The sequence below is a fragment of the Coenobita brevimanus genome, chromosome 96 (assembly GCF_032717465.1).
Source record: "Coenobita brevimanus isolate Jiangsu-jjx chromosome 96, ASM3271746v2, whole genome shotgun sequence".
In the NCBI taxonomy this organism is placed as follows: domain Eukaryota; kingdom Metazoa; phylum Arthropoda; class Malacostraca; order Decapoda; family Coenobitidae; genus Coenobita; species Coenobita brevimanus.
In genome coordinates this window covers 24275497-24291958 of record NC_137049.1, presented here as the reverse complement: position 1 = coordinate 24291958, position 16462 = coordinate 24275497, and the positions used below count along the sequence as shown (strand labels likewise).

The 16462-nt window shown below is 43.3% G+C and overlaps 1 protein-coding gene across 1 annotated transcript; it reads right to left on the bottom strand.

The window, feature by feature from the left end:
* Positions 1-811: 811 nt before the first annotated feature.
* On the bottom strand, positions 812-16194 carry LOC145413505 (arylsulfatase I-like). The gene is made up of 12 exons (XM_080283201.1): positions 16097-16194; positions 12861-12964; positions 11724-11909; positions 11152-11315; positions 9786-9889; positions 8284-8393; positions 7242-7303; positions 6599-6703; positions 3972-4156; positions 3216-3509; positions 1924-2000; positions 812-993 (listed from the first exon to the last, which is right to left on the bottom strand). The coding sequence occupies exons 1-12, from the start codon at positions 16192-16194 to the stop codon at positions 812-814; spliced, it is 1671 nt and encodes a 556-aa protein (XP_080139327.1).
* Positions 16195-16462: the final 268 nt, after the last annotated feature.

The following is a 16462-nucleotide window of genomic DNA, read 5'->3' as shown; positions in this document are numbered from 1 at the left end:
ACAATAAGCCACGAACCTTTATTAGTTTGGTAAATTAATACAATAAGGAATTTTTAAATATATACTGCTGTTTCTTAGTGTACTGTACATTCCACACATCAGCCAGCCTGTGTTGCCGTGTGCGAGTATTATGGTGGATCTGATCATACCGTTACATAAATAAGCAAAATATATGCAAAATATGGTGTGTGTGTGTGTGTGTGTGTGTGTGTGTGTGTGTGTGTGTGTGTGTGTGTGTGTGTGTGTTCGAAATGCTCTTAACGAAGGAAGGGATGGGCATACGAGTATTGATAATAATATGAGGATGAGGGTTACTGGTGAGGGAAGCGGAAAGGGTTACACAGTACTGGGTCGGTAGCAGCTAATAATCTACTTCGAACATTAAATATCTACAAATAGACTGTATTATCCTATGCATATACTGTGACGGCCGGCTTGCACACGTCTTACATGGGTGGCCAACATAGCACACACGTTCAAGCAATGTTCTACGGGTTCTGAAGGGCAAGTAATCGCTAGGGCCGAGGACTCCACCTTGTGCCACTGGAGAAGTTACCCCACTCTCCCACCCATCCCCTGCTTCACGCATGGATAAAAAAAAGTATGAAATCTTTTAGAAGTCTTTTTTTTTTTTTTTTTTTTTTTGCATAGTTAGAAGTACATGTGGAAACTTGTGTTGTTAAAGTGCCGGTGTGCGTGAGTTTTGGGAAGCCTGACAGGGTGCAGAACATACGTAGACACATGTAAGGACGTATTGCTGCACTCTCTTCGATGTCCGCCCCTGGGTTATGTCCCTCTGTATGTATATATATCAATGAGCCACACACCATCCAGGGCTCCAGATGCCACCAAAGTTACTCGGGTTTCCTGCTGGGTCACCCCTAGGCCGGTCTTGGGGCACCATCTCCTCCACCTCCGCCATCAGTAGACTCTCCAGGTCTGCCAGTAAATCAGGTCGATCTCCCGCCAGGTTGGTCGTCTCGTTAGGGTCCTCTGTGGTATCACGCCAAGAAAGGTGAGAGTTTGTCAATTTTAGGTTATGCTTTTTCAGTCACTGTTATCAGTTTGGGGTGGCGATTCAAATGACTTTAGTCCATTTTGAGTTAAGGTTCTGAATTTTGTCGCTAATTCTGGGGTACGGACATCACTTACCAGTTTTGGAAAGCTTTCTCGTTTGCTTATGCTGTGTAAATTTCATATATATTTTTTTTTCAAAGGTATCTAGAATTTTCTATTTCAAGCAATAATTTACTGTTGATGCTGAAGGAGAGGTGGTGATAATCAAATAGGGATTTTGCATTTGGAGGTAATTGAATCTGGATTGGACTGACGGGAGGAAGTTATAACAGTTCTTGGAGGCAGTGTTGTAGCGGTTACCATGATCGAAATCTGAAATTGCGTGTCAAGCAGTTAATAAAAGGATACATAGGTTTAATGACTTTTAACACACCACAGGCATTAACCCCTTCAGTAAGATGACATCTTTTATATTTCATTTTTGCTATCGCCACACGGTTATGTTCAACTCAGGGGAGACCTAAGAATGGAAAAGGATTAGTAACAATGTCCATTAGCACCATACCCTGACATCTTTGCGTATTCTATACTTCCTGTCGCAAGAGGAGTATTTTTAGCTGACAAGTAACGCCTTATGATGCGGTTGAAAGGCATGGGGAACCCACGACCACATATCCTCGCTTCATACCCACGACTATATTACCCTTTCGCTTCAAGAAATGATTTTTTCACATCAAATTACATTACATTTTCACTTTAAACTGATCACTTTTTCACTTCAAACTATATCGTCTTTTTTCATTTAAAACTACAACACTTTTTTACTTCAAAATGGACCACCCTCTTGATCCAAACTCTCAAATACATTACCTTTCGCTGTACAATACCTCATGGTTGCTCACTCACCCTCCAGATCAAAGAGCCAGGGTCCTTCTTCGTCGGTGTTTAGTTGAGGCCCCACTAACAGCTTGTAGCGACCCACCCTGGTACAGATACAACACAAACGTTACTGCACCACACCACCCTGACATACCCTGATACACACATAGACAACACAGACGTTACTGTAGCACACCACCCTGACATACCCTGATACACACCCAGAAAACACAGACGTTACTGTACCACACCACTCTAACACCCAGACAACACAGGCGTTACTGTACCACACCAATCTAACACCCAGACAACACAGGCGTTACTGTACCACACCAATCTAACACCCAGACAACACAGGCGTTACTGTACCACACCAATCTAACACCCAGACAACACAGACGGTACTACACACCAATCTAACACCCAGACAACACAAACGTTACTGTACCACACCAATCTAACACCCAGACAGCAGATGTTACTGTGCCACACCACAGAGACACACAGACAACAAAGACAGCACTGTACCACAGCACCCTGATACACACAGTATGAGCGCATACCTGTAAACATAATTCCACTCTAAATCTTAATGCACAAAAGTATACTAAAATCGTAGAAACATTGTTTGTGCTATAAACATTCCAGTTTGCCTTAACCCGCTTGAGCGGATGTCGAAAAATCTACATGGTCTCCCATTCTTTTGTAAAGGCAGAGGAAGCTCCTCTTATCACAGAATGTGTGTAACAACAGGTAGCTGTCAGATATTGGAAACAGAGTTTTCATTCACAGTATATAATATCGTCATGGAGGAGAGAAGTTCACTGGTCAATTACTGGGGCCTACTTTGAGAATATGTCCCAAATATATTGACTTCTATTGTCTATCCGCCCTCCTTTGACTACACAGACTGGATGTAAGTGCGCATTATTATAAGTGATGTACTCTACATAGCTCAGCCTACCTCTGGATCATTATCTCAGTGCACAGATTCATAATTATGTTTTATGTTTGAAGAGGTTGTAATTTACAGCGGCTGCAAAGTGTTTCACGTCTCCTAAAGATTAAACAAAGATAATATGTAAGAAGTAGAGAAACACAGGAATATGTGGCGAAATGGGAGAGATGTGATGGGTTGTATTGTGGGTCCCAAGCAAGTCAGATGTCAATACTTTTTAGTAAACTACTTTCCCTTTTGATGTAGTTGAGAAGTACCAGTTACAGTGCTACTTATCTGCTTGTGCTACCATGTCGTAATATGAATTACTGTACATGTACAGTACAGTACAAGTATCCGCGTTTGGTGAAGCTAAAGTTACCTGATGGCACCACGGATGTCTTCGTCGACCTCCTCGATGTCATAGACAAGTGAGTCCCTGGGCGACTTGCCACGACCTGTGCGCAGCGCCTCCCACTGGTTGAATCCGTCGGTGCTCGGCAGGACGGGTGCGCCGGCGGCGGCCAACAGAGTGGACCGCCAGTCGGTGACGTGCAGGAGGCCGTCATGCCTCCGTGGGGTGTTCTCCAACATGGCGCCGTGCACTAACCCCACCACCCGCGTTCCGCCCTCCCACTGCGACCCTTTCATCCCTCGCAGTGGCAGGTTTAGCCCTGAACACAGCACCACATGCCAACGGTAAGTACCACTGATGCTGGTTTGCCACAAATTATTCTCCAGCAATTGTTATCGTGAATCAGTTCCAGAAAGCAATATCGTATCTAACCATTCAGTTGCTTGGGGTATGATACCCATTTTTACTTATACCTGAACCGACGGCACCGTTGTCATAAAAGAATCAGATGTGCATCTGGTTAGCACTACTTGATAGTTATTCTACTGAATTCCAGATAATTAGATCCTATCTAATCATTCAGTTTATCTATCTATCTATCTATCTATCTATCTATCTACATATCTATCTATCTATCTATCTATCTATATGTGTATATATATATATATATATATATATATATATATATATATATATATATATATATATATATATATATATATATATATATATATAAGGCGCATGCCATCTCATCATTAATTTGTTTGCTACACGCGCCAGTAATTACCAGCGTGTATTCCGCCATTGTCAGAAGAAAATACAATGATGGTGTTGTTGGCAAAGGTTGAGGCATTGATGGCGGCCACCACCCTGCCCACCGCGTCGTCCATGGCCGTTACCATCGCCAGCAGCGTCCGCCGGTCCGGGTCACTCTCGTTGGGGTACAGAGCCAAGTACTCGTCCGGTACCTGTTGCATGATAGGGTATTACTCAGTGGACCAGTAATGCTAGGGGTCAGTCTCATTTGGGTCTAGGACTCTGTATCTGTCCAATACCTGTTGCGGTACTGCAAGTTACTGGACCAATTCTGGGGTTTTCTAGACCGTAAGTAAAGTTGCTAGATCAGTTGTTATTGCTACTTAATTCCAGTCTGTCTGGCCGAGAAGACTCGTCGACCACAGGCAAATTGTCTTACAGGTACAGTACAGAACATACACCCTAAAATGATCCAGCGCCCTCTTGAGATAGACAGCGTTTCTCCAGGGTCGGACCGGAGTTCATCCCATGGCGAGGAGCAGGGAAATATGAGATCTGGATCCCGCGTGGACGCCAAAGCTGCTTAGCTCCACCCAGGGTGCACAGTGCCACCACGCGTACTGGAGATTAATGAATTGGGATTTCCTGGACCTGTACTGGGGATTCGTCACTGGGTCGATACTGGGACTTTCTAGGTGATTATAGACCCGTACGTTTGTGATCGACTAAAATATCTTTATATTGCCAGGCTCCTATGACCCACTTGCAGTAAAAAAAAATCGTATGGCGTTAACTGTAACAGAGAATCAGGACTGTCTTAGCTATGATGGTGTTAATGGTACCAGTACTGTCACTCTCAGGCTCCTGTAACTCATTTTCATCGGTATAAAAGCGTCTGGCATTAGCTGGACTAGAACACTAGAGAAGTCCCGACCAAGAGCATGTTATAGAGAACTACAGTCTGGATGGATAATTTCTGCGCCAAATGCTAGACGCAGAGCTTACCGCTTCAGTCTGATGACACGGTCTTTATTTAATTCTTGCTAAGTTCTGCCGACTTTATTCAGACTGTGGAGATAAATCAGGGTGTGAAGGAGTTAGTGAAGACTATCTCAAATTATGACACGTGTGGTCTCCACAATTTTAGCAAAACCATCTGGAGGTAGCAAGAAATCACAAAAAATTACGGCACCTGCTTGGAAGGGGTTAGTGTTTGCTCTAGCTGGGGGGGGGGGGATGGAGGCGTTTGTCGTGCGTCTGGCAGCGACCTACAACTTACTGTTCTTGTTCTTGTGGTGATTAAGGGAGAGGACGACACGGCTGTCATCACCCTGGCAATGAACCAGTGTTTAGTTCACAGCAGTGGGCCGAAAGCGTCCAGAGCTCCTCAGGAAGAGACCTAGCGGGCGTAAGGCAGTCGATCGTCTCGTCTAAAGGGAGTAGGGGGAGCTTAAGTCCATTGTCCAGACAGGAAGGTTGAGACAGAGAAAGATATGATCCCAGCAGTCTGGAGTCTGGTTTGAAGAACCATTCTGTTTGAGTAAAGGCGAGGGCAGTATAAAAAGATCTGAACAATAGTCTTATCGGTATCAGTGTCCGGCACCGAGGACAGTAGGGGACAGGGGAGTCTTGATCGCATCAGTGAAAATGTAGATGTATGTGGCCAATGCGGAGTCTAGTCACGAAGAACGTCTGTAACCCTGTTTACTGATCGGACCCAAGGGTAATGGAAGGAGTTTGTCCGAGAATGTCCAAGAGTAGTTGTCGGGAACAGGGGGTAGACAGAGGCACCTCACTGACTGCTGCACGTCTGACCTACAATTTCCAACTCACTGGAAGGAAGAGAAGTGACGGGGGTGGGGGTGTATTTCGTTCTTCCCTCCCTCCCTCTCAGATGATGATGTTAACAGTGATAATGATCTGTATTATAATGATCCGATTTCTGTATGTTTGTTTGCTACCGTAACACAGCAGAAACGGAGCATGTAGCGCAAATTTTTTTAGAGCAAGGTGCTGTTAAAATGTTCTAACTTCAAGACTAAAACAATTTCGAATCCAGTCGGGCCACCGGTTAGAGTTATGACTCATTTCTGGACTTTTGTTTAGAGTGGAGAGGATGGATTCGTTCTTGGTCCGGTACTGAAATTACCCGCATGAAAAAAGAGAGAAGAGTGACGTGTGTGTTGTATTATCACTCTCTCGCCACTCCTTCCTCCCTCCTTATACTCCTATAATTGTATAGAACAATGCAATAGTATAATTCTCTCTCTCTCTCTCTCTCTCTCTCTCTCTCTCTCTCTCTCTCTCTCTCTCTCTCTCTCTCTCTCTCAACGGGTGTCCCAGCAGGATAAAAATAAGGGAAAATTCCTCGCTCCGTCTCGCTCACGGTATGAGTAATTCAAATTTCTGTTACCTTTCGACTGAAAATAGGAACTGACTTGACATCGAGCGCAGGCCACAGAAGGCGGCCTTTAAGCGAGTAAATATAATATTGAAAATTATGACAGTGAATAAAGATAAGTAGCATTAATGATGATGATGATGATGATGATAGCAATGATGACAGTGAATAATGAATGACCTAGCAGTGATGATGATGATGATGATGATGATGATGATGATGATGATGATGATATGACAACACAAATGCTCACCATCAACGGGGTGTGTACGTTCTGGAAGGCCACGTACAAGAAAAACGGTGACTGTTTTTCGTCCTTTTGGTTAATGATATCTACTGCCCGATCAACCACCAGGTCCTGAGAGAGAGAGAGAGAGAGAGAGAGAGAGAGAGAAACTGGTTGATTAACTGTTTGACTGACTGATTGATGACTGACTAATTGGTTCATTGATTTATTTACTGACAGGTTGGTAATCATCTGCCTGTTGAACTGACTGACTGAGTGGATGAATAACTGTTAGACTGACTGATTTATTTACTGATTATCTAACTGACAAATTGGAGGATTGACTGACTAAGTGTTTATTTAACTGAATATTTGTGGGCTTGACTGTTCTTCCAACGGAGTGACTGTTTGACTAATTAAGGATACAAGTTTTACTCTAACATATCCTAAAGCTGCAGTCTGTCCATCTTGAATACCGAGTTGTAGCAAGAGGTTAACACAAGACTATGATGCTAGTTACGAAGAAGTGCTGTGGAAAGCATGTGGAGCTGTAGTATTGTTTTATTCTGCTTTGGAACTACTTGGAGTAATTTGCAATAGCACAAAAATCTGGGACAAGTTAAGGTGAAAGGACTAAACCTGCTTCTGGCGCTGTTCAGTCAGTACTCACCAGACTGTAGGTTCCATTCGCCTCCAGTGCTACCCTGTCGTCGTCTCGGAAATCATACCCTCCTGGTGAGAACAAAGGAGGCGGTCAGTGCCTATCTGTCTATCTGTTTGTTTCCACCTATCTGCATCTGTTTCCTAGTTTGTTTATCTATTTGTCTTTATATGGCCAGTACTGGCTTAACCACAATACCTCTCATTTTATGTATAAACACTCTCAGCTCCCAAATCTCTTTAAACTGCATATTAAATCCTGTATCTTTCATCTTTCTATATATTTCAGTTCATCTTTCTACCTTCATATAATCTTATCCTAGTTGAACAACAATCTTATTTTCATCTCATTCCATTTTTAAGTCTTATTATTCCATTTATGTAACTTTCAGTGCATGTATTTGTCTTCATACAATCATATCCTTTTTCTTAATTTTTGTTCATTCTGTCAAATTGTCTCAGGAAAGAATAATTTTTTGCAGACTTCCAACTTTGGATTCTTTTTTTGTGCATAAAATACGTAGTTCTTTTCTTTCCATCTCACTCCTTTGTTAGCAGAAAGTTCCTGTATGCATCTCTTAATTTATATATCATTCTATTCATCTGTATACCTCATGTTATCTTACTCTGGCTCAACCGAAGTCCTTCATTCCATTCCACCCCGCCCACATGCCAGTTCTGTTTCATCGTTTATTATTTTTGGTTTATGTGTGTTTTTTCCCTTTCTTTTAGCTTTCATGTGTGTACAGGGTCATGTGCAAGTGTGTGTATTCTCTAGTGTGAATTATGCATAGTTCTTACCCTGCTATTCTCATCTGACTGTACTTTTAAACATCTGAGTCGGGCTCGTAATTTCCCGTCTTTTGTTGCTGTTTTATCGTACATTTGTTTAAATCAAGGAGCAATTCTTGTGTGTGTGTGTGTGTGTGTGTGTGTGTGTGTGTGTGTGTGTGTGTGTGTGTGTGTGTGTGTGTGTGTGTGTGTGTGTGTGTGTGTGTGTGTGTGTGTGTGTGTGTGTGTGTGTGTGTGTGTGTGTGTGTGTATTCTCTCACCGCCAATGTAGTGGCTGTAGTAGTTTTGGCCACCCGAGTATTGCCCGTAGAAGGACTGGAACCCCCTTCGTGTGGGCAAGTAGGCCTCGTCACAGAAGCCCAGATGCCACCTGTTCAAAAGTTGCACCTTGTTTAATTCCTGCTTTACGATGACATATTTTAAACCTTATTCTGCATGGGAGGATGTTCCAGACAGCTAAGTTTCAGCTAATAGCACAAAGATTTCTTGAGTCATGTTACAATTTCTTAAACGTTAGAGTCATAATAAACATCATGGTTTTGTTTAAGGGATTTGCTGGTACATAGCTTAGGCAATGTCCTGAGGTGTAATAGATTGGACTCATTCCGTGTATGAATATCAGTTTATCCTTATTGCACAAGAACATCATCAATTGCCCGCCGATGCCACAATTATGAGGTTATGAACAAAACTTTGACGTCAGGTTTTTTTTTTTTCTCTCTCTCTAGATAGATAGATAGATAGATAGACAGAGATATGCTAAATATGTGCACTCATTTGTCTTTCATCTTATATGTCTTTGTCAGTCGATCACAGTCAACCCACGAGTCATTGCCCCCTTGAATCCGCCATGAGAAAGCATCTGACTGTATTATTAAAACGCGTACGCAAAGGTGTAAGCAAGGCCCTGATATGTGTCCGTCATTGTAAAGGATCCTGCACTTGTAAGATGTGAAACCCCGCCATCACGCGTTACAGAGTGTTGTTAACATTGTTTGCATCGATACGGGAAGGTCAGACGTGTTCTATCACCGTCAAATGCGTCAGAAATCATCGCCAGAATTCTATCATCACATGCTGCAGGAATTATTATCAAATAACTAAGTTCTTGTCCACAGCTTCATCCTAATACTCCGATGACGTAGTTTGTGTATGAGTGCGTGTGTGTGTGTGTGTGTGTGTGTGTGTGTGTGTGTGTGTGTGTGTGTGTGTGTGTGTGTGTGTGTGTGTGTGTGTGTGTGTGTGTGTGTGTGTGTGTGTGTGTGTGTGTGTGTATTCTTGCTACCTTCAGATAATTGTATTTAGCTATGAATATACTTTTTAAACTGGAGAGATTCGATATGGCCTTAATTAAATCCTTCGGTGCAAGAGATCTGTCGAGTTGAATATAATCGTCTTGAGATTTAGCAAGAATAAAATGATGAATACGTCTCTAGATTCAGAGGGATTTATAATACGGCCTTTCGACTTTCCAGGACCGGTCAGACTCTCATACAAAGTCTGTTTTTTTTTTCTTTATCCTTCTTCACTCAACAGTACAATTAGGGACATGGATATAAATTCGTTTGTTCCGTGTTATATTCTGAGCGAAGCGTGCGACGTGGAAAAATTGACTGTCTGCCCTTTTCACCCTCGTATTGTTGTTTTAAGTATTGATTCTAACCCATTTTTGAGAGAGAGAGAGAGAGAGAGAGGGGGGGGGAAGGGGGCAGGCAGACAGACAGACGACTCTTCATGTCTGTCACCTTTGCTCGCCACTCACTTGCCGACCATGTGCGTGCTGTAGCCTAGATCAACGAGGTCCTCCGGCAGCAGCGTCACGTTCAGGGTGAGGCCGGTGGGGGTCCTCGAGTATAGCGGCATGCCCTGTAGGAAAAGGCTCTGGGTCGTATTTTGGTAGGCTTAGGAGGCTTCCCAGCACCTCCACCTTAGTGAAGTATTTATGTACAAAAATCGACATACTTTGCGTACGTCATATGCGAGAATATATTAACGTACAACATGCAGAAATAAACTGGCAAGGAAATAGTACAGTTGATTCCACTCCCGCGTGATCCACACACCACGCAACGTTGTCTCAGCAGTCGATAGGCATTCCTTGAAGCCTTCGTCTCCTCTTCCTCGCTCTCCTGTTCGGCAGTGCGTTACAGATCTTGCTCACTTGTGGTTATGGGTTTACATCTCAAACTGAGACAACACTAACAGTATTGGGTGGATGACACAGGAGTGGAGCCAACTGAACTAGGGGACCTTCTTAGCTGACAAGAATACAAGTGTTGGTGTAAGTTAACTTCCAGGCGATTTTAATTAAACTCAGAAGGAACTTCTAGACCTGGTGGAATTATTGAAGGCAGCTCAGAAAGTTGTTGTAAAGATGAATGAAATCTTCCATACTAATGCCCTTCTTCGGAGTGCAAGATATATGTAGGCAATATTATTTGTCTCTTAACCTCTAAGATGACTCACATATAAAGAAAAGGTGTATCTGCATGTATGTTTAAAGTTCTCTTGGTTATGACTGAATAAGAGTGGTTTTATGGTTACTGGTGAATCTAAATTCTTGATAATTCACTAGGCTGTGATAAAAATAGGCCAGTTTAATTATTTTGGGGGTCTTATTATGCATCTGTTAACATGGGGGTTGAATCACTTGTGAAGCAAAATGCATCACAGTATAACATATAATATATTCTCTTCGTAATGATTTAAGAAGACTTGTTTTATAACTACTGATGCTTCAGCTCACCTATCTGCCAGATGGTATGAGTCGTATCCTGAGAGAAATGTTGAGAGGGTGAGTGTGTATAGAGTAAGATGTACAGTATGTGAAGATGAAAAGTTAAGAGAATATGATTCATCAAGAGATGATATACGGTTACGTGCTGGCCCTTATGGAGGGGTAGTATCGTGAGTGCAGTGCTGATCGTGTGGGTTTGTGCTGAGTGTATTAGAATGTAAAATACCAGTTGTTTTCTAGGTTATGATTATTGGCAACTCACCTGCCTGCCCAGATGAAAGGGATAGTGTCCTGACAGCAGTGATGATCATATTGGTGTACATTGAGTAAGATGTATCTTGATATGAATTATTAAAATATTATGATTCAACAAGACCTGATGTATAGTTACCTGTCTCCCTATATGGAAGGGGTAATACCCAGACAGCAGTGCTGATCGTGTGGGTGTGCAGGTAGGCTGGACGTAGTTGTGGTCCAGGGTCACCCCCTCGTCACTCAGCTTCTGTAGATTTGGCGTAATCACTCCTGGGTCGTGCCATGACACGTCGTTCCACCCTGTGGTTTGTCAGATAATAAACACATTTTATATTATTAGTAGTAGGCATATGTCGCCTCAACCGTAAATCAACACCGTCCTTACTTTGTTCCCTCCTGGGTCTTCATCGTGACATCTTCCACAGGAACACAAATGTAAAGGTGGATGTTTTCATCCTCTTTCACACCATTTACTACTTTAGGCAGGAAATCAATGCAGTCTACTTCACACACATACACACACTCGTGTGTGTGTGTGTGTGTGTGTGTGTGTGTGTGTGTGTGTGTGTGTGTGTGTGTGTGTGTGTGTGTGTGTGTGTGTGTGTGTGTATGTTTACTTGTGGGACACATTTTATCAGTCAGTGGGTTAACTGAAGAATATCATCACCAAAATCTCATAATCTTTGTCGAAGTAGAGTCCCATCTCACCCAGGTCATCGGCCAGTAAGAAGACAATGTTGGGAGGGTTGGCGGCTGCCACGGTGATAGCGAAGCACTCCAGCACCACCCACACCCACACTGACGCCATCATCATCATCATGTCCTCACGCACTGTCTTTCCCACGAAGACCAAACCCACGCGCACTAGCTGAAGAAGAAATCTTAGAATAATGCCTGTCGACAACACGAAGGTCAGTAAAGCAGACAATCGGTTTTCTGCTGGTGTCAATATTCCCCCCAGACGAGGACAGCCAAACGTCGAGTTTCCAATCCAGTTCCGTATCCACAACGTCGCTGTGTCCCATTTGTATATGAGAAAGTTTGTTTATAGTTCTATCTTCACCCGTATAGCTACCAATCATTTTGCAACCAAACTAGAATGAACTAGAAAGCACTTAGAGAGCGCATACCTCCGCCAGTGTTATGCAGTTAAAAAGGATCCAGATCCGTGGAGATATTGTGTAGAATACATAGAATTTGGAGCTGCCACGAACTTGAATCAATTTTTCCTTGACCTATGGCCCGCTCTTCCACAAAATTTTATTGAAATTCATCAACAATTTTTGGAGACTTTGTGCGGGATACATGGTATCAGGATCCTGATCAATCCCAAAATGTAATCAGTTTTTTCTTGGCCCATGGCCCACCCCTCAACAGAATTTAATTGAAATTCATTAAGAACTTTTGGAGATTTTGCGCGGGATTCTCTGGTTTCGGATCCGAATCCGCCCCAATTTCTAATCAATTCTTTCTTGGCCCACGGCCCACCTTTCAACTAAATTTCACTGAAATTCATTGAGAACATTTGGAGGTATCGTCTGGACAAAAAAACAGATGAATACATAACCTCCTCCGACATCGTTGACGGAGGTAATAAGGTGGTACGTGGAGGTAGTCATCATCCACATACTTGATGTAGTACTGTCTAGTTCTTCCTAAGGTGCCCCTACACTGAGTGACAAGCCTAATGGATTCCCGTAACTCAGGCAACCATTTACAACCCTAGGTGGTAACCATTTAATCAAATAAAGGGGTGATATGGAGCCTACTGTGCTGCCCCTGTTAACTGTGTGGCCGATGGAGAAAAGCAAATGCGGCATCCATCCAGGAACCAAACCTTCACACCTTGCGTACCTCTCTGTGCCGAGGTGATGTCCACCGCAAGGGTACATTGGTTCACTGCACAGGATGACCCTGCAGAGTCGATGGCTTGCTTGCGGTTGGTGGATCTGCTCGGCCAAACAGACTGAGGTTACTCTACTACTATAACAGTACGAGTACCTCTTGAGTGAAGAACAACGCGAAGAAGAGGGTAAAGATGTTCCTTAAAGGAACTTCATAAACACACGTCTATCATCATTCGTCACCATCATTTTCGTTTTTCCAGATAGCGTGGGATAGACGGGTTCACCTGCCAACACACCACCTTGTTCTTACTTTTCCTATAGCCCACCTCACGCAAACCCACCAACACCCCACTCCACCTCACCAGCCCCAGCATACTCCACCCGACCTCTTGTATCCATTTTCTCCCGCTCCTCCCCACCCAACCCACTCCATCTCTCTCTAGCAACGCCTTTAAAAGTGTCCATCGTGTTTCAGTAACCACATCAAAATTTGTGGGTTTACCTTCCCCTTCTCCATCTCAGGTTTAATATTAAATGTCTATTCTCACAGCAGTTGTACTCACCACAGTTATACTAACCACAGTTGGAAGGAACAGAATTTACCCTTGTTGGAAGAGGTTTTCTGTCCTACCCTACCACCTTCCTCTAACCACAAAAAGAACCCTACCCTTTTATATGCACCAAAAATTTTGGTACCCTCCTCCCCGTCATATTTACGCGTGAGATCTGCGCACCTGTTGAGATGGTAACACTCTCAGGCTTTCATAACTCGGTTGCATAAAATTGTCTGGTGGTAGCTGGAATAGAGCACTAGAGTTGTCCCCACCGTGCGAAGGTTTATTGGTGACAGTATGCAGCATCTGTGACTGAAGGCCCCATGCTTAAATCATAAATAGCAAAGTGGAATGCAAGCCCCCTAATTATCGAAGGTCACTTATATAACGCCTGCTGTTGTTAGATATTGTCAGCCTGCATCCCATATTACAGAACGCAGTCAGCAGCCATACAGGAAGCCCAGATACGTTCCATCATCATCATCACACACCTCAAACTTCATCGTTAAAAATTTGGGGTCTGCATTCCACTTTGCGATTTCAGATTGAAGCACAGAACTCTCACTCTCAGCCGGGGAAAAAAAAAAAAAAAAAAAAAGCAAAATAAATCGTCTTCGGGTAGTCTGAGTAGAGTACTAGAGTTGTCCCGAGCATGAGTGAGTTAATTCCTCCTCTTATCAACAGCTCAGTCTGCCTTCAACATATAATCAGTAAATTTTCGCCCTGCCTTCTTAGTTTGTCTTGAATTTTATATAAAGCACAAGTAGTTTATCCCATTGGTAGCCGTGAGATCTCCACACCTGACAAAAAAAAAAAAAAAAAAAAATGCCTTGTCACAGGTCACAGGTCAGCTGCGTCACCCTGAGATTAGATTAGACCAGGAGGCTTCGTATTTCTTACACTTTAGCGATTTAGTCAGAATATTACACCTTCGCATTCTCCTGCACCATTTTTAATATCGACATAGTGACATAGCGAAGGATGTTGGGGCTGAAAGTGTAGAATAAATCACTAAAAAAGGAATGCCACGACATCTCCAAAGACACAGAATACAACCATTCCTCTGGCACAAATTTTCGATCGTGAAAATCGAAATAAGGTCGAGATAAGACCACTCCGCTTCATTAGGTCACGTTTCAGGTATTATGTTTCTCAGTGGAGGTCATGACGCAGGCGACAGTGAGATAAGTTATGCATGGAATGAGAAGACAATGAAGTGGGGTGTTGTTATTTAAGCTTTAACCTTGACCTAACATGACTGGACATTTTGCGTCAGAATGTGTCCGATTCCGACTTAAGTGTGACGTGGCCCCAAATGGACACTCACGAATTTTGGGCTATAGAAAGTTGAAACTATTGACACATAATTTCCGTAATATCTGCACACCTCTGTTTTGTTTCCTTGTCAGCCTCGTGTCTCTAAACTACTGTATATGCATCTCTCTCTCTCTCTCTCTCTCTCTCTCTCTCTCTCTCTCTCTCTCTCTCTCTCTCTCTCTCTCTCTCACCAAGAGGTATTACGTGAGCAGTTTCCCTTAACCATAGCTTGGAAGTAAACACTGATGGACAACGTCCTGTTTTATTTACTGTATTACGAGTTTGTTGTTGTTGTTGTTGTGTGTGTGTGTGTGTGTGTGTGTGTGTGTGTGTGTGTGTGTGTGTGTGTAGTAAAAAAAATCTCATCAATTTCTAACCCTATTTTGATCTAACTTGGCACAAACCGGTACATTATACGCAGGTCTGGGAAGATGTGATTCAGCATTGATGCAGATCGGTCAAAAGTCGAAGTCAAAGGTCATGGGTCAGAATCAAAGTTCAGTGTACAGAAATATTTAATAAATGTCTGATCCAACTTGATGTCCCCTTTGATCACCTTCTCTATTATTATTATTATTATTATTATTATTATTATTTATTGCTTTTATTTGTCACAGACGCCAGACAAAGATAGCAGCGTGTTTTATTTATTTATTTATTTTTTTGCGTCCGGAAAAATTTGAACAAAAACAGTGTCATGCATATACTGCCACTGGATGAAGGAAAGGGTAAGAGTGCAAAGATGGAAGGGTAGGGACTGGATGGATGGAGGGAAGAGGTTGAAGGTAGACAAGGACAAAGGGTGGATGCAGAGAAAAGATGGAGGAAAGGCAAGGCTGGATGGAGAAAGGGAAGAGGTTGGAGGGAGGCAGGAACAGGGAGTGGATGGAGAGTGAAGATGGAGGAAGGGTAGGGTTGGCTGGAGGGAGGGAAGAGTTTGCAGGTAGGAAAGGACAGGTGGATGGAGAGAGAAAATGCTTGAAAGGTAGGGCTGGATGGAGGGATAGATGTTGGAGTGAGACAGGAACAGGTGGTGGACGGAGAGAAAAGATGGAGGGAGGGTAGGACTAGATGGAGGGAGGGAAGAGGTTGAAGGTCGGTAAACAAGACAAGGGGGATGGTGGAGAGACAAGATGGAGAAAAGGTAGGACTGGAGGGAGGGAAAGAAGAGGTTTGAGGGAGGCAGGAACAGGAGGTAGATGGCGAGAGAAGTTGGAGGAAAGGTAGGGCTGGCTGGAGGGAGGGAATAGGTTGGAGGGAGGCAGGAACAGGGGATGTGTGGAGAGGGCAGATGGAGGAAAAGAGATATGGTAGAAGGTGGACAAAGTCACGTGTTTTCCTGTTCGTTGGGTTGATTGGTTACCTGGCGTGACGTAAAGCCAGCGCTAGGTTGTGATTGGGTGTGACGTCACTGGGTTTCTGAGAGGTAGCAGACTCGGCCGTTCGGCATAATTTGGGCATAACCAGTCATAGAGGTAGGAGTAGGTAGAGGCGGCATAAGGGATTAACCACGGGTAGGTCAGAGTGAGGCCGACAGACTTGACTCGACCAACATGGCGGCGACCCCTTTGACAGCTGTCTGACTTGGTTCCGCTGACCAGGCGCGAGTGTTTTCTTAGTTGCAAACAGAAAAAATGAGGAAGAAAGTAGGTTATGAATGGAAGGAGAAAAGAAAGTAGTTAATGAATGAAAAAAAAAAAGGAAGCATTTAAGAACATATGGTAAAATG

Bases quoted from the DNA above. Each gene is read 5' to 3' on its own strand.
- LOC145413505 (XM_080283201.1), bottom strand. From the start codon at position 16,194: ATGCCCAAATTATGCCGAACGGCCGAGTCTGCTACCTCTCAGAAACCC. The intron at 11,910-12,860 runs GTGTGAAGGTTT...TGTTGTCGACAG, and splicing joins GGCACAGAGAGGTACGCAAG to GCATTATTCTAAGATTTCTT. The intron at 8,394-9,785 runs GTGAGTGGCGAG...ACTTTTGAACAG, and splicing joins AGCACGCACATGGTCGGCAA to GTGGCATCTGGGCTTCTGTG.